The sequence below is a fragment of the Armigeres subalbatus genome, chromosome 2 (assembly GCF_024139115.2).
Source record: "Armigeres subalbatus isolate Guangzhou_Male chromosome 2, GZ_Asu_2, whole genome shotgun sequence".
NCBI lineage: Eukaryota > Metazoa > Arthropoda > Insecta > Diptera > Culicidae > Armigeres > Armigeres subalbatus.
The window spans coordinates 157,795,348-157,819,702 of NC_085140.1; the positions used below are offsets into that span (position 1 = coordinate 157,795,348).

Genomic DNA, 24,355 nt, shown 5'->3' on the forward strand with positions numbered 1-24,355 from the left:
TGGCCGAATTTGTATGTAGGGTAGCTGAGGTTGTCGAAGTACGCAGCATTTCATTACTCGATGGGAGTGTTAAAATAGACTCTATATAGACTCAAACACATAACCAGTCCTTATTTGCTCGTCACCGTCACCGCATGTTACCACAAGATAGCCTTCTTAGAAATCACGGATCATCCGCGGTCAATTTGTAAAGTTTATCATACAGCACAGGCATTTTGTTTTTCTAAATGATTTCTTATAGTGATCTTCCTCTATGTATTTGGCACACCCGAACAGGAAAAAAAATTAATGTATTTGGCATTACATCCCCCACTAGGACATTGCCACATAGCAGCCAAGTTTTCATTTAGCACTTCCACAGCCATTAATTGCAAGGTTTCTTAGCCAAGCTGCCACTTATTACATTCGTGTATAAAGAGGCTAACACGATGATATTCTATGTCCAGGAAAGTAAAACAAGTTTTAGAAGAAAAAAAAACAGAGAAAATATTATTCGTTAATCCACAGCTCTTACACATCTATGACCGCAGAGCAGTGCGATATTTTCTAATTAATTTTTGACAGCGACCTGGGAGTTTATTCACAGTTCTTACCTTCTTCTTTTACTTATTCAAATCTCATCAATTCCTGGATGACTAACCCAATTAGTGCCGCAATTCCTGAGGATGAGCGAATAGCTAAGTATTGAAGAGCATCTTATGCAGCTGATTTTCCAAAAATAAAAACCCAAGCATGTTAAGAAAATTATTTTGAATTTTTTAGTGGAATGTATACACTTGTCATAAGACGAGTTTGACTTGAGTCGAGTCAAGTACGAGACACTGAAGACGACCTTACTGTTGAGGTCGAAATACGTATCTGTCAAGGTACAATCAAGTGGTGGAATTAAATGCGATGGTACAAACTAGTCTTATGACAAGTGAACCCAAGCATATTCTACGCAATCAAACAAAATTCTCAGAAAACTTTGTAGGCGGCTACTTCTTAAATCACACAAATCCTTAAATATTTAATCAAATTAGTGTCTCATATACACTAGGTCGTCTTGCGGATGAAATCAAAACTAACCAGCTTCTCAACACATTGATATTTAATCCCCGAATTACTTTGTAAATGACAGCAATTTCTATATCCCACAGATCCCAAGATATCCAACCAGACCGGTTATCCCATATACACTTGCACTACCCAGCGGATGTATTCCAATCTTAACTAGCGCCGACCTAAATTCTAAACTGCAGATGAATTTTAAACTTAGCAGTGTCTCAACATATTGCTTTCCTATTTCCGAACAACTTTGTAAAAGACAGCAACGTTCAAAATCCTACAGATCCCGAGATATCGAACTGAACTTGTCTACCGTCGTCCTCCAGATGAATTCTAAACTAAACAGTTTTTCAACATATTGGTTCAAAACCGAACAAACCGAACAAATTTGAAGCAGACGGCAACTTTCCATATTCCACAGGGCTTGAGATATTGAACCAAACTGGTTTCATATACACTAGCGCCACCAAGTTGAGGAATTGCAAATCAGTTATTTTCTTGGTCCAACGGCCACATGGGATCATAGATGGGTTTAATATGTGTTCCATTTTGCCAGGATTCTTAGAAATGTTATGGGAAACGTCGCGCTGTTTATTGAGAAAATTTACTATTTTCGTCGGTGTTTCGTTGGTTCCTGCTTCTTGGTCTTCCGGAAGACCGGTATGTGGTTCATTGAACCTAAAAACTGTCTTCCATAGGAGTATCTATCTATCAAACTGTTGTACTTCTTACAGAATTCTAGTTCCATTGTTATGAAGGTTGAAGCGAGTCGCAGAAGGTTGATCGATACGAAGAAAAGTAAAATTTAAAAATACAGATAAAAACAAGCCCTTTTTGCATCTATATACTGTCGCAACCGGCTTCTATTTGCAAAAGGCTGTAAATGATGTATCACCGAATACTTTGTGTTTCATCGATGCCCACATAATATAATACAATGGGATTATAGAATTCCAAGAATTTTGACGATGACAGTCATTGATTTTGATGCGGCACCAGTCAAAAGAGGAACAAATTGAAACAGGCTTCGCTATAATTCACGCTTGACATCGTGAACATATATGAAAGCAAGTAGAATTACGGTATTCGTTAGAGTGAAATCACAGCCAATGGCTGATTGTTTCATAGTTACAAGTGATGGGAGCTTTGAATAAGTAATGAAGCATTCTGTCATTTCTACCTAATATTCCGTATATTGTCCCTTGCGATATCCTACTAGCCCTACGCTGCTTGCAGTATCCTCGGAGTAATCTAAATGTGCACACATAAAAATAGTTTAAAGAACTAGTGATGCTGTCTTGAAGTCGGAGGAAAAGTAAACTTTCAACCAGGACTTACTGGGGAATCTGAGGAGCAGAATTATGATGTTTCAGAAATTCAAGACAAAACAGAACTGTGTGAAAGTTTATTGAAAATAATGATGGCATTCATACATACATATATTTTTTTCCCTTAACACGGTAATCACTTTGACGTAGTGTGTTACGGTTTACGATATTTCGTATTTAGTCCTCGCTACCAACAGCAGTCTCAGAAATAAAATATAATTAGTGTTACCCTGCAGATAATTGAAAGACTCGAATTTCGAATCCCGTTGGAGAATAAACTGCATGCAACGGAAGCACCTTTTCAAGCAATTAGTTTAGAAAAACCTCGATGCCCGTATCCGCTGAACTGACTGTTGGAAAATCGAGTTGGGGGTTTAAATACGTACTAACTTTTTATGAACTTGAACTTATTATTACAGCATTTGTTTTTCAGTCTATATTACATATTACAGAATATTGTGTATTTGGATAACATATTTTATTCCTGTGAGTCTTTTTCAAATAAATTATGTACTTGTGAGGACAGTATTTCTACAGGTTTTATCGCCATAGCTTATTTTTAGTCTATGGCTGGGAGGTTCGAATAAAATCGATTTGTCGAGTATCGCGCATTTGTGCGCCCTCATGCAGCATGAAAAGATAAATCTTAAGAGCGAGAATGTTTTTACAACTAAGTAACGGCTAAATAGTTTGGCTGATGGGAATAGTTTTAAAATACCCTTCACTCGCTTGAGAGCAAAAGACGACTCTTTCAGCAGCACCCAGGACTATAGTACATTTTTTGCAGTAGCAGACTTGACACGAGAAATTGTTTTTTTCGCCATAGCACCTTTCGGCTCAGTTGATCATATGCTGACCCATTCTATAATTTCGATCTCATGTTTTTTATGCTCGAGGCTTAGTGAACAATAACTTGTCGTAAAAATTTAGGGTGAGGTTCTGAGAAAAACCCTATTGGGATCCTGATTAGCATCGGCTCGAGATTCTAAGAAGCATCAACTCAGGATTATGAGCAAAATTTGTTCGAGATTCTAAACTTAATCCGTCTGGAATTCCAAACAGACTCTATTTGAGATTCTGAAACGAATCTGTACGGGATTCAAAATTTCAAACAGAATCCGTTTCGATTGGAGTTCTAAACAGAATCCGTTTGTAATTCTGAACATAATTTCGGTTGAGATTTGGAGAGGAATTTGTACAGAATTCTAAACAGATTCCGTTTAGGATTCTGAAAAGAATCTGTTTGAGATTCGGAACATAATTTGTTTGGAATTCGGATCCCAATCCGTTTGAGATTCTGAATAGAACCCGTTGAAGGTTCCTAACAGAATCTGTTTGCGATTCTGAAAGAAAAATCGAATGGTTTTTTGAACAGAATTTATTTAGGATTCTGAAAAGAATACGTTAGCAATTCTGAACAAAGTGGCCAAACAGACCAATGCACAATGGTCGGATTCGTCAAATTTCACGACATAAATCGAGAACTCGAAAACTATCAGTGCTAGAGTTTTGACATCTTCAGAAGAAATGATCTACAAGAAAAGATCTATTTTTGGTGTTAGTTGCCATTAGGGTGACCCTTTTGTGAATTTTTTTTGAAAATAATTTTTTTTAATCTTTTGAGTTAGGAGATCACATTATTCTACAAAGTTATAGAGAATTTAATTCAAAGCGTTTTTGCTCAATAAACTTTTATTTTATCTCATATAGGTAATGTTTTATGACTAAATTACTAAATTTAGATAGGGTGGCCCCGACAAAAATAGTTTTTAGCTTCCACTTTCACCAATTCAAAATATTTTCGAAAACTGTCCAAGCATCGCTTCACGGTCTTTGGAAAGCGCATCTTTTGGTTACATAGGATTTTCATGAAAAATATTATATTACAAATATTAGCAAACATTTCAATCGTATTCTGAAAGTATACATGTAGGCCCATCAAATCCATGGTATTTTATTTGTCCATCTTTGTCCACTTTTGTTTGAAAATCATATTAATTTTTGTATGAAAAATCAGCGATTCCATGGAAAACACATATACCATATCTCTGTTTTTCGCAATATTTAGTAGAAACATTCCTTTTCGAAAATTAATAAACTCAATTTTTTTTTTTGGTTTGTCCGATACACTAATCTCGATCCAGGGTGGTCAAAAAAATCAACATTTTATAAAAAATATTTTTTTAAAACATAATTTTTGAACTACTAGACCGATTATCAATGTTCATGGAATCACTTGTAGTCATTGGAGACCATCACTTGGAAGCTGTGAAAATGGAATTGTTCTGCGAATCAACTTGAATTTTATGGTTTCGTTTTTCGCCACAAAAGTAGCGCTCTTAAGCATTTATTTTAATACCTTGAAAATCGGTCCAGTGGTTAAAATGTCAAAATGATTTTTTCGAGTACTTTTCACACGAGTTGATTTAAATGTTTTAGATAAAGAACGATTCTTTGTGGGCTTTGCGGCCGTGCAGTTAGCGACGTCAATCGTCTAGACGCATGTGATATAGAGCGTGGGTTCGATTCCCGCCCCGGTAAGAAGAGAACTATTCGTGATCGAAAAATTCTTCACCGGTCCACTGAGTATTAAGGCTTGTACGCGACAAAATCTGGACACCTTTAAACTCGTATAACTTTTGAAATAACTCATCAACGAGTGAAATATTTCGTAGATTGACGAATGTGTGTCTGTACTTTCTGAAAATATATTTCTTATAAGTGTTACAAGTACGTAGTGAATAATGGCGTCGAAGGAATTGCAGGTTCGGAAAGAATTGTGTGCAGTCGCAATTGAAATTCGGGTCTCTCGATCCAGAAACTGACTAAAAACAAGTTGTTTTCATGTGAACACTGCTCAAAGCGTTTTAAAATTTGTCGATGCTTGTTTGACAATATCTAAAACGTCAGAGAGTGGAACAAAAATGGATTTTATGAACCACCAGAAGGATACGAGCTCGAAACAAATTCTACTGAGGATGCCAGATCTTTCGGCACGTATTATTTCTTAGAAAATTCAAATGTCACCAAGTTTCGTGCACACATCGAAGCATCGATAAGAAATGAAGCCATTTGAAGTGAAAAACGTACCGAAATAAACCAACAGCAGTTTATTTTTATTCTTAAAGTTATGTGTCCAGATTTTGTCGCGATCAAGCCTTAACTGTCCAGTCCGTTGTCTATTTGTTCAGTCTATACGACCTCTGGTCGAAGACTGTGTTTCTGTCTTTATTCTACCGAGTATTGGGAAAATTCTAAAGATGGTATAAGTGTTCACATGAAATTCCTTATTTTTCGTACAAAACTAATATTATCATCAAACAAAAGTGGACAAAGATGGACAAACGGAATATCATGGATTCGATGGGCCTAAATGTATACTTTCAAAAAACGATTGAAATTTTTGCTAATATTTGCTACTAGCTGCAGTAGAATGCTCAGAAAAATATGACTTTTTCATGAAAAAATGCTTATAATATGCTTGAAAATGAAGCTATCAACCATCTTATGTAACCAAAAGATGCGCTTTCCAAAGACCGTGAAGCGATGCTTGGACAGCTTTTGAAAATATTTTGAATTGATAAAAGTGGAAGCTAAAAACTATTTTTTTGGGGGCCACCCTATCTAAATTTAGTAATTTTGTCATAGAACATTACCTATATGAGATAAAATAAATGTTTATTAAGCAAAAATGCTTAGAATTAAATTCTCTATAACTTTGTAGAATAATGTGATCTCCTAACTCAAAAGGTTCAAAAAAATGATTTTCAAAAAAAATTCACAAAAGGGTCACCCTAATGGCAACTAACACCAAAAATAGATCTTTTCTTGTAGATCATTTCTTCTGAATACGTCAAAACTCTAGCACTGATAGTTTTCGAGTTATCGATTTATGTCGTGAAATTTGACGAATCCGACCATTGTGCAATGACCACCTTTATAAGAATTTCGAATCTATTCATAACAAATTGTGAAGAAAAAGCCATCACACGACATGTTTCGGAGCAAGATCGAAATTGTTCCATTTAATTGTTCCTTGGGAGCATTCCGGGTGTCCCAAGAGTGACCAAACAATTTTTGTAAGAACAGCGAGTTCATTCATAACAAATTGTGAAGAAACAGCCGTAGCGTGACATGTTTCGGAGCAAAATTGAAATTGTCCCCTTTACAGGTTTCTTGGGAGTATTCCGGGCGTCACAAGAGTGGCCAAACTGACCATAGACCACTTTTATAAGAACAGCGAGCTTATTCATGGAAGATCGTGAAGAAAGAGCAAATCGCACGACATGTTTCTGGAGTAAAATCGAAATTGTCCCCTTTACAGGTTCCCTGGGGGCATTCCGGGTGTCACAAGAGTGGCCAAACTAACCATAGACCACTTTTATAACAACAGCGAGTTTATTCATGAAAAATTGTGAAGAAAGAGCCGTCGCACGACATGTTTCGGAGCAAAATCGAAATTGTCCCCTTTACAGGCTCACTGGGGGCATTCCGGGTGTCACAAGAGTGGCCAAACTGACAATAGACCATTTTTATAACAACAGCGAATATATTCATGAAAGATTGCAAAGAAAGAGACGTCGCACGACATGTTTCGGAGTGAAATTGAAATTTTCCCCTTTACAGGTTCCCTGGGGGCATTCCGGGTGTCACAAGAGTGGCCAAACTGACCATAGACCACTTTCATAACAACAACGAGTATATTCATAAAAGAATGTGAAGAAAGAGTCGTCGCACGACATATTTCGGAGCAAAATCGAAATTGTCCCCTTTACAGGTTCCCTGGGGGCATTCCGGGCGTCACAAGAGTAGCCAAACTGGCCATAGACCACTTTTATAACAACAGCGAGTATATTCATGAAAAATTGTGAAGAAAGAGCCGTCGTACGGCATGTTTCGCAGTAAAATCGAAATTGTCCCTTTACAGGTTCCCTGGGGGCATTCCGGGTGGCACAAGAGTGGCCAAACTGACCATAGACCACTTTCATAACAGCAACGAGTATATTCATAAAAGAATGTGAAGAAAGAGTCGTCGCACGACATATTTCGGAGCAAAATCGAAATTGTCCCCTTTACAGGTTCCCTGGGGGCATTCCGGGTGTCACAAGAGTGGCCAAACTGACCATAGACCACTTTTATAACAACAGCGAGTATATTCATGAAAAATTGTGAAGAAAGAGCCGTCGCACGACATGTTTCGGAGCAAAATCGAAATTGTCCTCTTTACAGGTTCCCTGGGGGCATTCCGGGCGTCACAAGAGTAGCCAAACTGGCCATAGACCACTTTTATAACAACAGCGAGTATATTCATGAAAAATTGTGAAGAAAGAGCCGTCGTACGGCATGTTTCGGAGTAAAATCGAAATTGTCCCCTTTACAGGTTCTCTGGGGGCATTCCGGGTGTCACAAGAGTGGCCAAACTGACCATAGACCACTTTCGTAACAGCAACGAGTATATTCATAAAAGAATGTGAAGAAAGAGTCGTCGCACGACATATTTCGGAGCAAAATCGAAATTGTCCCCATTACAGGTTCCCTGGGGACATTTGGAAGCTTCCTGGGGATGTCCGTATGGAAGACCAACTTTCGGAAAAATCGCTATGAGACTCGTTATTAGTGTGGCAAAATTTTTTTATACTGTTTGATATGGGTTCCATGGAGAAATATTGAGTAACTGGCGAAATACCCTAAACACCAGTTTGCTGGTACCCCAAGGGAATCTGGAATAATTCCGGAACCATCCAGAAATTCCGAAAAACTCAGTGTGCATGTGCAGCCAAAACTAGAATAAAAATTGGACCTTGTGTCAAAATTTCATCATAATTGGACAAAAAATAAAAAAGTTATGATTTTTTCAAAATCAAAAATCGCTTTCTCAAAGAGCTTGGCCTTTTGGGTGTTAATCAGTTGAGCGATCAAATATTTGAAACTTTTTCAGGCAGTTTAAAAAATACGAAATTTTAGTTGTATTTTATCGTCATGAAATTGTTAAGTAATGAATTGGGAAAGCCTGTACGAATTCTTTGAAATGTTCTTTTTTTTTCAGAAGGAATTCCATTGAAAACTCCTCCAATTTTTTCCGCTTTATCCACTAATTCTTTCCAAATTTGTTTCATGCATTCCTTTCAAAATTCGTGTATGGAATTACAGGAAGTTTCGAAAGAATTTCTAATGGAATTGCTGAAGGTATTTTCAAAGGAACTCATGAAGGAACATTTTCTTTAGAATTCTTTAAAAATTCCTCCGCGCCTTTCTCTAAGAATTCCTTTAGAAACTCCTTCATCGTAAAATATTCCGGACATTAATTCGTAAATGAATTCAGAAATCCTTTCAATTAAGGAATTCTTAGATAGAATTTCATTGAAAATACCTTCGTAGTATACCTCGGACATTCTTTCAGAACTTCCGAAGAAATGGAAGTTTATTTAAGAATATTTTCGGAAATTTCTTTAGTATTTTCTATAGATTTTTTTTAGGAATTTATTCTATAATTTCTTTAGGGAAAATTTAGGAATCTTCTTAAAAAATTGTTTTCGAAATTCCTTTGGGAATTCCTTCGAGAATTCCTTCAGAACTGCCTACAAAAATCCATCGGAAAATCATTTGGAGATTTCTTTGGAAATTTTCTTACGATTTTTTTCGACTCCTTCAAGAGTTCCATCGAAAATTCTTTTAGAAATACCTTCGATAAATCCTTTAAAAAATCTTTTGAAATACCTTGAGATTTAAAAAAAATCTTTGGGAAATCTTTAAACAACGCACTATGGGGAAAGTGGTGGCCAAAAATAGAAAAATTGACTTGCTTTGAATGACGTGTCTTGTATACCATTCGATAGCCAGATAATTCAAACCTAGATTCCATAAACTTCAGCCCTCTGCGATGAAAACTCATTGCGCCACAGACATCAGACTTAGGAAAATAGTGAAAATTGTAGAAAAAATGCATTTCAACCAAAAGCAAATTTTCTCAGCGAATAACTGTCCAATTTTGGAAATTAACACACCGTTGGAAAGGTAATTGTTCAAACTTTAAAAAGGGTACGTTGTTGAGGTTGCACGGTTAATAAAAAATAGTAAAAAATGTGCAATTTTTGAAAAAATATCTTTTTTGCCTAAGTTGGACTATATCTAACAAGCAGAGCCGAGCAGTCTCAAGAGACCACCACCACAGTTTAGTTTGGGGTCTATACTATCTGCGGAACGAGAATCCAGCTGCGGATGAGCGTCATTTTGGCACAAGGTCGAAAAAATGGATTTTTTGTTAATTACGATTATCGATTCTGCGAGCATAAACCAAAAAAAAAATCATACAAATTAAACACAGCTTGAAAGGTGGAACTGTTAAATGTGAAATTTAGTCTTAAAAATGTTACACACTTTATTATTATTTTTGTTAAAAATGGGTAAAAACTGATTGAAAATTATCATTCCATATAGAAACTGTATCTACCCAACTGGCCAAAAAAGTTTTCAATGTTTTCACGATAATTTTGTTTATATATTCCAAAGGAAAGTTTCTCTTCATATGCCATTCTAAAATTTCTACAACATTTTCAAATCATGAATTTGTTTTCGGCTTTAACGCTAACGCGTATGTATTATGCGTCTCGAGAAAAACACAAATATTGCGGATTCCTGCTAGTTACATCTCACATAATCGCAAAAGCCACTAAATACAACAGAGTCAATATGATTCTTCCCCATCGTATGTACTTGCCATGCAAAACACTCTCTATATGCTCAGTGACTCTGGTGGTCTCTCACTACAGTCGGGATTCACTGGTTGGGATTTTAATACTTGGGTCACTTTTTAGTTGGGCCTCTGCTGGTTGGGCCATGGACCAACTAAAAATAAACCGTACGTCAAAATTCAATGTAAACACGGAAAACGGGATTGAGCGTCACTGGACATCATTTGTGATGTTCAAGTCGAAATACACGTATTCAAATGGCTGTCAGTTGACCCAACTAAAAAACCGAATTCGTTAGTTGGGCCGAGGTCGTGACCCAACCAGCGAATCGCAACTGTAATACAATCGAACACTGCTGTCAATTGGCAAAAAACACGTGGTTTTGATTTCAGCGGAAAAATTCTCTCTATCTTGACGGCTATCTTGTTTACCTTCGCAGCTTCGCAGCCTTCGCGGCTATCTTCTTACCTTCGCAGTCGAGCCTGCGAGCGTAAGACCGACGCGGTATTCTAGATAAAGATAAGCGCCGCAATATATTGTGCAGTAGTTATTTAATCGAAAAGAATTCTAAAAAGAATTATTAATGATAATAATCGTATTACTGTTTGTTCCAAAAGAATTGTGCAGTAGTTATTTAATCGAAAAGAAATCTGAAAAGAATTATTTATGATAATAATCGTATTACTTTTTGATCCAAAAGAATCTCAAACAGTCAAGAGTGCTTTTTTGAGTATTTATTGCATATTTAATACAGGATGGAAATTTAAAAGCGAAATATTACGAAGGATTCAAAGGCCAAATATCTTGACTAAAAAAACATGTTACTGAAAAATGTAAGAAGCATTCAAAGTACGAGTTGATCAACCCAGGGCAGGCAGAGCAGGCACCAGCACAACAGGAAACGCGTGTCGAAAAGTATTTTCAATTCCTGAATTACTTTCCAAAGTTTTGGACATCGACGAAGAACTTATTGTTATATTTCGTATTTTTTTAATAGTAATCAATTGCCAAGATCCGATTAATCTTTAAAAAATTGATGACTTTCGTAAATAAACATATCGGCGGTTTATTAATTTGTATGATTGATATAAAATTTCAGCAACAGTACATAAAGTACTCGCTAATGCTGGAAGCATAATAATCCATTCGCTGGCTCCTCTTGGCATGTAAGCTGAAGAAGCAGCAGAGTGCCAACATGAACTACTAAAAATGGTCGTACCCATCATGCTAGCAAAAGGTCACGAGTTGATAATCTACATGACGTATTTATTCGAGCTATGAACTTATCTGATCCTTTGATATGTTTATTAAGTCTAGGTAGTACAATACGAAAGAAGGTATCACTTGAATATCCAGATTTTGTAAATTCACTTTTAGTATTCGTAGATCTTGACAGCTCTGAAAATTTAAACGCTGAAGGCAATGCACTAGAAGAACTAATGGACGATGTTGAGCAACTGGATGGTGGTTTTGCTTTTGATGAAAATGTAGAAAATGAGTAGAATTGCTTGTTAATTAGAAAATTGTGTTTTCATTCATTTATTTAGTCTACATCTAAACAAATAATACTAAATCAACAATTTGACCAAGTTTTATTTTGTAGTATATTCATCCTTGCAGTATAAACAATAGAGATAAATCATCAACTTAGTTAAAGATGTTGTTATGTGTCCAGTAAAAATAATGAAAACATATTAAGGTCACTGACGGAATCCAGGGGTGGCATTGCGCATCTCGATTCGAACGTAATTTTATCGAGTCGAACATGTTTGGTATTACGGCTTTCGATTCGATCTCGAAAACGACTCATCGTTCGAGTATGCTCGAGGAGGTACAAGAATAACGAGATGTTTTGGCATTATGGATACTCTATAGCAATGAGCTAGACTTACTAAGGTGACGCAGACCAGCATATGCAGATGTGTGAGTAACAAAAAATGTAGCGACGTCACTAATTGCGTTTGATGAGAAGCTCGTATGGAAAGTATATTAAGATATGAATTACCGCGTATTCTAGCCATGAAACTGATAAAATTAAACTTGCATTCATCTTGTTATTATTTTGTCACTGTTTTAGCGCTTTCAGTAAACGGATGAATAGTGAAAAATTGAAGTAAAAGATGTGTACTTGGCGGACCTATTAGAAAGCTATATTTTCTTCGGTTCATGAATTAAAATGCATTTCACCCTCCTCTGCCATTCTTTTAATTTTTGTCACTATAGAATATACTTGCGAATTGAGCAACATATGTGGATGCCATTACCAGGGAACTATTCAGCACAACTCGCATCGTAATACCGCCAAATAGGTTTGTGGTAATACTTTAATTATCTCACAATCAAATATTTTCTGTTATTGTAATATTTACCAGACTGTTGTAGTACTTCCCACATCTGTGATATCAATCGAGCCACTAAGATTAAACAAATTCAGCTCTCATTTTAAATACAGAATCGAGAAAACCGAATTATTACGTGTATTATAAATATTGGCTCGAGTATGAATAAACAATATTTTCTAATTTCTATTATGTATCCTAAATACAGATAAATACCTTGATGCAATGAATTCATGTTCTTGGATCTTTGACCATACAAAACTGTTTGTAGCTAGCTCGCTTCGAGGACTCTTCCCGGAACGGGAAGTAGCTCACTTAAACAGTGCTGTTTTCCATCTCCCCGTTAAAAACTTATTAAATACTCACTGCGCACGAGAACATTACATTGAAACATATCGGTAACTGTTGTAAATACAAATAAATCATCCGCGAAACACGATAAAACTTTAATAAAGTTCATAATATTGTACTTTCCCATAGCTGGTTTGAAATAAACACAAATAGTGACGTAAGCAACATGGCTGCTGTTATTGCTATTTTGACATTTCTCTATCGTTCGCCAAAATTACGCACACCATCATCCTGAACTGCGTCATTTTAGGTCTAGCTCCTTGACTCTATAGCACACTGAAAAACGACTCAAGTCGAATGAAAAACACTCGTCACCTTTCTAGCTTTCGAATGTTGTTCGAGAGTCATTTCTTGCTGAAAGTTTTTAATTATATTTGTTATTATTACTCTACGGGAAGAGAATAAATGTTTCATTATTGTATCTTGAAGGAAATAATGTCATTATTATACCTACTTTTATAGTTTCCAGACAATATGCAATTTCTAATTATCCCGAAATCCGCGTAAAAACGACTTCAACTAAATTTTTTTGTAGTTTTCACGTATTTCTTGACGATTTCGAAATAACCGATGGGGAAAATCTGCGTAATAACGTGTATATTCTAAAATCTACGTAAAAATAGTTGAGTTAAATAAAAAAACGCGCAAGAGATAGCCCAAGTGCATTTAAATAAAACACATGGAAACATCAAAGTAATTTATTATCGAATCCTTCTTTATGGCCCGTTTGCATATTCGCTAATTCTAGCGGGCAATGCACTATCCAACAGTTCCAGCGCAATATTAGCACAATGTAAAGGCTTATTAGCGAGGAGAATTGTGGTTTACATTGTGCTAATATCGCGCTAGTATTGTCGGATAGTTCTAGCTTACAGTTCACTATCCGACAATACTAACGCCAAATTAGCGTAATGTGAACAGGATTTGTCATTTGCTAATAGTGGGCCACCGGCTTTAAATTATTTAGCTCAAAATTTGATCTGCGGCATATGACCCGTTTACATATTCGCTAGTTCTTGCGGACAATGCACTCCGACAATACTAGCACGATATTATAGCACAATGTAAACAGTAATTGTCTCCGCTAATAAGAGTTTACATTATGCTAATTTAGCGCTAGAATTGTCGGATAATGCATTGTCCTCTAGAACTAGATAATCTATAAACGGGCCAATAAAACATAAAACTTATAATTTGTGTCGTAACAATATCTCAATCTACAAAACATATCGTATCGGCATAATGTTTTAATCGATTGCAACTGCTCAATAAATAATATTCCTTTTCATAGTCATTGAGCACAATTTGCTTATTTATAAATTAACCGCCAGATCATGCCCTGAAGGATGCCTTTCCAACAGGCAACATGCTACACGCAGATGAAATTACTCTTTTTCTCTCTGTTTACTCACATTCGCCATGCGCTGAAGGTTGTCTCTCCAGCGGGTGGCACACTAAACACGGAGACAGCCATCTCTTATTCTCTCTGTTTACATTTCGTTTGACAGAAGATACTCGATTGAACTAGTACAGCACCATTCGAAATCTTGTACTGCGACTGAATGAAGTCGAACGAAATACATAATGCCGCAATTTTTTCGAAACGAATGCAAAAACGTACGAATCGAGTGATTCGATTCGAGATGCACAATGCCACCCCAGGTTTCAAAGTGCTCGCGTTTACGGGGGCACACTACTCGATACGGAAGCAACGCACAACTGTCATTTTTATTATTTCACGCATGCTGCGACGCAGCAAAGCTAAGTCAACAAAAATGACAGTTGTGCGCCGCCTCCGTATCGAGTGGTGTGCCCCCGAAAACGCGAGCACTTTGAAACTTGGATTCCGTCAGGAGTGACCTTAAAGAATAATCCTTTCGACTAGTTTGAATGATTTACAGGGTGTCTGCAAATTATCCGTACACCAAGACAGGTTTTTAAATATTTTTTGGAATAAACTAAAGAACCAGCATGCATTGCATGTTATTATAATAGGACTACATAAACCAAGCTGAATTTGTTCACATTAAAATGACCCCTGTATCCTAAGTTGTACTCCTTCGAACGTGTTGGAAAAAAATCACGATGGCCGCACGTTTCTATACAGATACTTTTCACACATTTTTGACGATTGTGACATGATTTCAAATGTCTCGATAATATGTTCGGTGTTTTGATGGCTGTTGATTTCAAGATATAGACCATACCGAATGATAAATTCATTTCAAATCGGGTGAGTAGGAAGGCAATTCCGTTTTGTTCGGAAAACCGGAAAAAAAGCATTCACAAAAATTTTTTTTTTAGAATAAGCATTAGCATTGAGCAATTCTCACAGTTTCGTAGGTGGTACAAGCCAAGACTATTGTATGAGAGTAGCAGCTCTTTCATCCGTTACCACAGATATTCATTTGGGACTAACCACTATCTCATAGATGAAAGCAATGCACTCTCCAATAGTCGAGATCTGTCCTGGCCAAGTCCTTGCGAGTGCTGAAGAAGGGGAAGGATGGTTAGTTGGACACCTACTTAAGAAAGATGCAGAGAACTCTACGACCTCTCATAGGTGCCACGGGAGGTTTTGGGATTGCGTGGAAGATTATAACAGTAGGAATCGTTTTGGTAGAACGTGAAACACCGAAAGAACCAAGATAGAAATACAAAGTAGGAAAGGGACGAGCCTGGAATTGAACCCACGACCTGCTTATAAGGCAGAAGCGGTAGTCACTAGACCACCGAGCTCGTCCATTCACACAGAATTTTTTTATACATGAAATGACGCTCAGTGTTCTCAGAATATACATCTGTTACAGCCTGCTGAGTTGTTATGCCCATATAGCTACCGAATCAGTCCATTATTGTCTGTTTTTGATTTGAAGAAGCAAACTGTCAAAATCTGTACGGATAATTTGCAGACACCCTGTATAATGATTATTTCCAAAAAGGAGGGGGGGGGTAGATAAGTGTGTGTGTGGTGGTGAGGGGAGGTTTGGTAGACAAATAATTCTTCACCAAAATATCCGATTCATAAAACAATTTTATTTTACAACATATTTAAGATGGTGTCGATGCGACTATGGTTAAAAAAATTGAATGTGAGACGAGACTTTATTCGAACCATGTGTCGTCTAATGTCCAATCACTACTCTTTAAATGCACATATTTTCAGAGTGGGGCTCTCGGAAGGCAATCTCTGTGTTTGCGGCGCAGGTTATCAGGACATTGACCATGTCGTGTGGGCGTGCGAGGAGCATCGTGGCCCCAGATCTACGCTCACTGAACATCTTCGGGTCCGAAGAAAGCAGCCGAAACTTATTAGGGAAGTGTTGGCGGGTCTTGATCTCGAATACATGTCCCTTGTCCACCAATTTTTGAAAGCTGCTGACGATAGACTGTAATCGTCGTCCATCCATCCCTTTTGCTGTGTATTCCTTAAGAATGTCTTCCTCTTGTTGACTACCGTTAAAACCCATTCGTATGTCCTCCTCTCGTTGCTGTCTCCCAAAAAATGTTTTGTCTCATTACAGATGTGAATCATTGCCAAGGATTTCAACTGTTTGACCATCAGCATTATAATTAATTAAGAATCCTAAATTCCCTTCCTTTCCTATTGTATAATTGTATTCCCTTTCGGTTCCCCAAAAATTACCATTAGAGTATAAGAATCATAAAAAACTGTATTAAAAAAAAAGATTCCGGCTCCGTGACGCTCTACGGCAAATGAGCCTACCAAATAAACGATAGTTAAAAAAAACATATTTTAGAGAAATTGGGGGGGGGGTCAGATCTTGGCTAAGAGGGGGCTTCCGTCTCTCCTAATTAATCTTAGCAACCATATTCTAGTTTTAATTTGCATTTGAACTGTTCCTAAAATAAAAACAAACGTTAAAGTTTATTGTTCAGGAATACGTAGCTCATTACTACTAGAATACTAGTTACACCTTCCAGATGCGTTGAAAATACATAGATATGACTTATTTGATGCTGAATTTACTAGAATACTATCAGAAAGTGCGGAAAAACCGAAAAAATATTTTTGGCCACCACTTTGTATGGAGCCGCCCCATAGTGCAACGCCTTAAGGAATTGTTTCGGATGTTCGAAAAATTCTTCAAAGATTATCTTGAAAATTTCTTCAGAAATTTCTTCGGAAATGCTTTTAAAAACTCCTTTAGAAATTCTCCTAAAACATTTGTGTATTCCACGGAAATTTCTTATTCCTTCGAAAATTCCTTTAAAAATTCATTTGGAAATATCTTTATAAAATCCTTCAGAAATTCCTCAAGGGATTCCTTATAAAGTTTATTTGGCAAATCATTCAGAAATTCCGCAAGATATTTCTTCGGAAAGGATTTCTGGATTTCCTAAAGGAAATTGTTACAAGTTTTTGCAAGGGAATACAACCTTTTCTGAATTGAAGAACTTGTCTAAATTCATCTCGTTGCCTTGAGTAAATTTTAATTTTTCTTATCTTTATCAGATAGACTTGCTGCTCTAGCCTGACTCATATCTAAAATCCTTGAATAAAATCTTCTGAATGTTCATATTTTCAAAATAATTATATTAGGAATAATGTTTTGTCACTTAGGTGCTTGTGATACTTTGTATGATGTTTTAATGTACCTATTATATTAAATCCAGCTATTTCTAACGGAAATAGTTTATATCGCGCTCAACTCAATCCTACTGTGCGACCCCATCCTGCTGTCTGAAGTGCGGTATACCGACAAAGTAATGTCCGTCCAAGTTTAACGAAGCGCATAAATGGTTGACAGATGAAAGTGCGAAGCTATTGTAAGGTAGCCACCGCACAAGCAATATAGCCAGATCGTTTGTGCCACTCGAAAGGGAACCACCAAAGCTAGATAGAGGCAAAATATAAACCAACAAAGCATAACAAAGCTATAGATGATGTAGGACAAGTATAATTTCGCTAGGCCCTCTTAATTCCACTGCCCTACTTTTTCCTCGCATTATACGCATGTTTTAAATGCATCTGTAAAATCAGTTTTCAGTGTCTCGTATTTAGCTCTCTAAGGGAATGTCCATAAATTATCTTACACTGATAGAGTCCGAGGTAAATTTGAGAGAAAGTTGCAAAGGTGTGACAAAGTTAGATGTGTTGAATATGGTCAATTTTTACTTTAGGCAAATATTGGATAGTCCCTTAGTCGAGATATTACGAAACATAATTTTCCTACTACATATATGGAAGAATAGCTAATCTATAAGGTACCGTCAGATGCAAATTCTGGGAGTAAATCGCTGCGCGGTTTTGACTAAGTACGGTCCCAACTATGCAGGATGCTAATTTCTACTCGAAATCACATCCAGACGTGAAAGGCATCAGAGCAGGGAGTTTTAGATATTACGATTTATAGCTCATGCGTTATAATAAGCACCACAAACTCAAATTCATGGAACATGAAATTCTGACGGTTGAATAACGAGTAATGAATTATTGCAATTGTTTTAAGTACTGCCCACCATTTAAACTAATTAAGCTATCAGATTAGGTGATTTATAAACAAGGCTATTTTGCTGTTTTCAATTTCAGATCAACGCGGTATTGTGTCTCCTAGTGTAGTAGAGCATACGTCCCACGTTTCAGTGTCGCAAGATGAAGGGGCTGTTTTGCTTTGTGTAGCGCAAGGCTGTCCATCGCCTGAATATCGGTAAGTCACTACTATACTACATATATCATTAATATTAATTTCTGAGGAGACTATTTGTCCCCCTGCCCTGGTGGCAAAACGAGTTTTGATCATTCTTGAATAGCGAATGAGATAAATGTTATAAAACTACTGAACATATAGGTTAGCTGAAACGAAATGCAACAATTGAAAATTATTTAATTTAATGAAACATCTAACAATTTTACGAAACAAAATGCCTTCACAACCAAGGGCCCTGGACGACTATTGTCGGAGAACAAACTCTAAATACTCTGTCACAAAGCTTGGAACCATTATTAGGGCATATTCATTAATTGGCACACATTTTTATTCGATTACTTGATACAAATTCAAAGCGCTACAAATGCGCATCTTAGGCTCACCAATCATCATTATGTTGCATGATCAGCCATTTGATTTAAACGAAATAATTAAACAAAAACTGTGAATAATGCTTGCCACACCGAAAATAATATTTGGTAGTGAATTAACACAACTCTTTACATATAGAAAAAAATCCAGATATCGCACATGCTGATGTTATTACATCTACTCCCTTGTTCGTGACACTGACCTTTGATATACCATGCGCCTCCACGTACTCTTCACAGGGAAAGTTGGAACGCCGTTGAGCACGTTTAAATCATCACATGATTTTGTTGTGTGTTCTCCATCGTTAAAATCAATAAATAATGATTGACGTTCATCGCAAAAAAACATCGAATTTTCTTGCATATTAAATTGTATTAAATTGCACTCTGTCTGATTTTGAACGCTGTGAGCGAAATGGGTTTCTAGCAGATTGAAACGAAGCGATTTTGAATGAAAACATCAAGCGCGAAGCTTTCCTTCGAAACCGCAAACGAGTTTTTAAATGATTCTACCAAAACGCCATCACAATTTTATAAACACTTGAAAACACTATTTTACGTCATAATTCCTACGATCTCAATTATCGCCCACCAGATAGTCAGTTGCAATAACCAACCCGAGCAAGTTATGTCCCAAAGTATGTCTTGCAATAACAATACGACTTACCATGTTACACCTTCCATCCTTCAAGCTTTCAAATGTTTCAAAAGTTAACAAGAATGTGCAGAATGCGGAAATGAGTTTTCCTCTTTGTTTCCACACAGCCTGGTGCACACAAACATTATTATTACCTACCCACCTCTCCCAACCAACATAACAGCAGAGCAGAGGTTGGCTGATGCTGCTGGTCTGCCAGACTCGGTCTACCACCAGGATCCATTTACCGTGAAAACTAAAACATGATGAAGACGAACAGCGCTGAATAGACGACCGACGGACAGGGCAACAATAATGAACGGTGCAAGGATGATGAAGCCGTTGATGATGATTGGTTGCAGGGGCTTATTTACCAACCTGTTCTTATTTCGCCGGCGGAGACGATGACGGCGAGGATGCCCACAAAGTCTTTGCCAGGGGAGCCAAGATAAATTATAACTTTGCAAAAACATTTTTCGAAATGGCTTTTTGACCGAACCGCTGACAGCAATGTCGAAAATGAAAACTGCGGCATGTTGGTGAGTTCCCAGATTGAAAACCTATTCGTTACGTGACCGGGCGAGGCCTGCATTGCATATGCAATCAACACGGAGGGATGACTAAAAATATCGTTCTTTGATATGGATTCGAGAGCTGGTTAGGGGAAATTGGAAATATAATTCTGTATTCGACCGGCGTCAGGTCTTTCTGGGAAAAACTTTCAATTTTCTGAAATTTGTTTGCTTCGGAAGAAGGATTGACAAAATCAGATGCTTTTTCATATACTGCTTAGCTGCTGGTTAGATTCATATTTAGGAGGATTTATTTTGAGATTTGGATTAAACAAAACATTGTTCAAATTAGTTATTGACATGTAAGAAATTGTCATTCGTACTCGAACATAATAGCGTTTATATTCACTGGAACGAAACACGATAAAACATTTGTATTCTCTCTACTCGATTGTCCTATTCAAAAGCATCTTCTACCAGTTTGAAACACTCTTTTTTGATCTGACAACAGATGATCCGAAGCATAACCGGTGCCAGCGAATTTTAATTTCATTTTTTCAACAAATTACATTTTTTAAACAAATGACGAGCTCGGTGGTCTAGTGACTACCGCTTCTGCCTTATAAGCAGGTTGTCGTGAGTTCAATTTCAGGCCCTTCCCTTTCCTACTTTGTATTTTTATCTTAGTTCTTTCTGTATTTCACGTTCTACTAAAACGATTTCTACTGTTATAACCTTCCAAATTAGGAATCCCAGAACCTCTAGTGGAACCTATGAGAGGTCGTAGAGTTTTCTGCTCCTTTCTTAAGTAGGTGTCCAACTAACCATCCTTCCCCTTCCTCAGCATTCGCAAGGACGTGGTCAGGACAGATCTTGACTATTGGAAAGTACAATGCTTCCATCTAAGAGATAGTGATTAGTCCCAAATCAATATCTGAGGTAACGGTTGAAAGTAATGCTACTCTATACAATAGTCTAGGCTTGTACCACCTACGAATTTGTGCGAATTGCTCAATGCTAATGCTAATGCTAAATTACATTTTTTAAACAAATCGAGCTACTTCGCATATGTTTAGTTCTTACACACATTATATGTAGTTGGTTATTGTACAAAATTGTAAGAAAATCTAAAATCCTAAAATCCTGACCCAATGACCTTCTTCAATATCCAATTCCGTGGTACTTAAGGGGGTGTCGCTGAGTCGAGGGCCTCTCATTAGGTGTCCTACTTCCTTCCGTGGTGGGCCTCAACACTATTTTTTTTTGTTCTAGATTAGAATCGAATATTACACCCACCAGTGCACGGTAGCTATAATTGTGTTTTAGTGTGTCAATTAATAGAACCTTCTTTATGCGATTTGTCGTAATGCTTCCAGCCGTGTGTTGATAATTCAGAATTGTAAAATGTCATCTTCAAGATGTTTGACTAATTTGTCCATTACTTTGTTTTAGAAGCCACAAATGTTTGTCCAAATGTATGTCTATTGCTCTAAATATAAAATCAAAGGCTAAAGAGTAAAAGCTCTCCAAAATGTCACATGTCATTTGACATAAAGTCATATGAATGACATTTTGCATCTAACGCTTTAGATTGCATATTTACAGCAACGTCTTGTAAGAGAAATTGTTGCAATAGAAATACGTAGGAGTTCTTTCAGCAATGACAAAAAGTTGCAGTGAACACAAAGCACAGCAAGTTCATCATACCTTATGAATTGATATCTAGCTTCTAAAAAGTCTTTCGTAGTACGTTTCTGAACCACCACAATTATTCATTATCGAGATGCAATGGAAAAGTTTTTTTCACTTTCATTTTCACTTTAGGTGAAGAGGCCCCAAAATGCCCCCCCCCCCCCCAGGAAAAACGCCTTTTGTGGTTTCCCTCATATTTACCGTCATTAAGATGACCGTAACAAAAGGTCGGAAAAACCGAAAATTTCCGCATTTTGAAGAAACATCAAACATTTGGCGAGAGGCAAAACGCCCTAGTGGCACTAACCTACAATGTACTTGCGTCTCCACGTACTATCCATACCAGAATGCTGATTGGCCGACTCATGGTGCTTTGTTCCCTAGGAGCTGCCAGCTATAAGGCGTTTTGCCTCATGAGTTTTCCGGCAACAGAATATCACCACTTTTTTGAAATGTGAATATTATCAATATGATTGAGATTTTTGACAATTTTTGAATGGCATCAACTAGCTATATTGTTTAACTGTTGCGTGAGGTAGAAACACCCATGAAAATCGTTATAGCTAAGGCATAGAGGCAGTCTATGCTTAGCTAGGGCATATTGCCCCTCCTTCCCCTAAATTTAATGATTTGCGATTCTTTCACCTCACCCAGACATCCGTTCGATCCGTTAAGACAAAACAAAGGACCATGCGTTCACCATGCAATTGAGTCATTTTACACCACCATTAGGGCGTTTTGTCCCGGGCCCATTTGTAAAACATAAGTTAAATGCGTTAGAAAATCACAAAAACCTTGTTGTTGTGAATAAGAGAACATTGTGAAATAGTTTTGTAAATTTCGCATTTGCACATTGAATTTATTGGCAAAAACATCGAAAAAGCTTAAACGTTGCATTTTGGACTGTTATCCTCTGTATGAACAGCAGCAAACGTCGAGTGTCGGTATCAGAATAGTTCCGTGACGTGTGGAAAAATTTCAGCTTACCCGACGAACTTTATCTCACCGAAAATTGATAATTATTTTAATACAATTTGGTACGTTCATAATTTATCAAGAAAACAAATTGGTTCTTCAGAACGATTTTAATTTTTTTACAGTTTTGTAATAACATGTTTCCTATTACAGTCAAACCTCCATGAGTCGATATTGAAGTTCTTCCAGTAATTCCTCCGAAAGCTCCTCCAGAAATTTCTCCGGAATTTCTTCCAGAAGTTCCTCCAGAATATTCTTCTAAGTTCCTCCAGGAATCCCGCCGGATGTTCCTCCAGAAATTCCGCCGGACGTTCCTCCAGGATTTCCGCCGGGAGTTCCGTCAGATGTTCCTCCAGGAATTTCACAGGAAGTTCCTTTAAGAATTTCGCCAGAAGTTCCTCCGGGAATTCCGCCAGAAGTTCCTTCAGGAATTCTGCCGGAAGTTCTTCCAGGAATTCCGCCGGAAATTCCTCCAGAAACTCCGCCAGGAGTTTTTTTTTGTCTTTATTAAGGAGACTTTCAGCCCTAGGCTGGCTCGTCTCCGGACCTCCGCCGAGTGTTCATCCATGATTAACGCTGGAAGTTCATCCAAGAATTCCTTCGTAAATTCCTCCAAGAATTCCTTAGGAAATTCCTCCAAGAATGTTACCGGAAGTGCATCCAAGAATTCGGCTGGAAGTTTATCTAGGAATTCTGTTGGAAATTTCTCTAGCATTCCGCTGGAAGTAACATACTATCAGCCAGAAGTTCCTCCACAAATTCCACCAGAAGTTAATCCAAGAATTCCGCCGAAAGTTCCTCCAGGATTTCCACCGGAAGTTCCTTCAGGAATTCCGCCAAATGTTCCTCCAGGAATTTCGCCGGAAATTCCTCCAGGAATTCCGCCGGAAGTTTCGCCAGGAATTCCGCTAGAAGTTCCGCCAGAAATTGCACTAGAAGTTCCTCCAGAAATTCCATCAGAAGTTGATCCAAGAATTTCGCCGGAAGTTCATTCAAGAATTCCGTCGGAAATTCCTCCAGGAACTCCGCAAGAAATACCTCCATATATTCCACCCGAAGTTCGTCCAGGAATTATACTGAAAGTTTCTCCAAGTATTCCACCGGAAGTTTATCCAGGAATTCCTCCGGAAGATACTTAGGAACTCATCCAGGAATTCCTTTGGAAATTTCTCCAAGAATGTTTCCGGAAGTGTATCCAAGAATTCCGCCGGAAGTTTCTCCAAAAAATCCTCCAGAAGTTCATCCAGGAGTTCCGCCAGATGTTCTTCCAGGAATTCCGCTGGAAGTACCTTCATAAATTCCGTTGAAAGTTCCTCCAGAAATTCCGCTGGAAGTTCCTCCAGGAATTTCTCTGGGAGTTCTTCCAGGAAATTCCTCCAATAATTCCGCTGGAAGTTTCTCCAAGAAATCTACAAGAAGTTCCTCCAGGAATTTCTCCGGAATTTCCTCCGGGCATTCCACCGGAAGTTCATCAAGTAATTCCGTCAAAAATTCCTCCAGGAATTCCGCTGGAAGTTTCTGAAGGAATTTTGCAGGAAGTTCCTTCAGGAATTTCACCGGAAGTTCCTCCTGGAACCCCACCAGAAGCCTGTCCAGGAAGTCCTCGGGAAGTTTCTCCAGGAATTCCTTCTGAAGTTTGAGCATGAGCATTGAGAATTATGACCGCACAATTCGAAGTTGCTACTCCCTGATTGACTGAACTTGCGAAATTATACAGAGAACACAATGAATAGGGCTTGG

The 24,355-nt window shown here is 37.6% G+C and overlaps 1 protein-coding gene across 3 annotated transcripts in view; it reads left to right on the forward strand.

Annotated features, from left to right (window-relative positions):
- LOC134211072 (cell adhesion molecule Dscam2) overlaps nt 1-24,355 on the forward strand; it is a 531,807-nt gene that overhangs the window by 378,322 nt on the left and 129,130 nt on the right. For all 3 annotated transcript variants that reach the window (XM_062687653.1, XM_062687651.1, XM_062687654.1), the window contains exon 5: nt 18,311-18,428. In XM_062687653.1, coding sequence (XP_062543637.1) covers nt 18,311-18,428 — 118 coding nt within the window. The remainder of the gene's footprint in view (nt 1-18,310; nt 18,429-24,355) is intronic.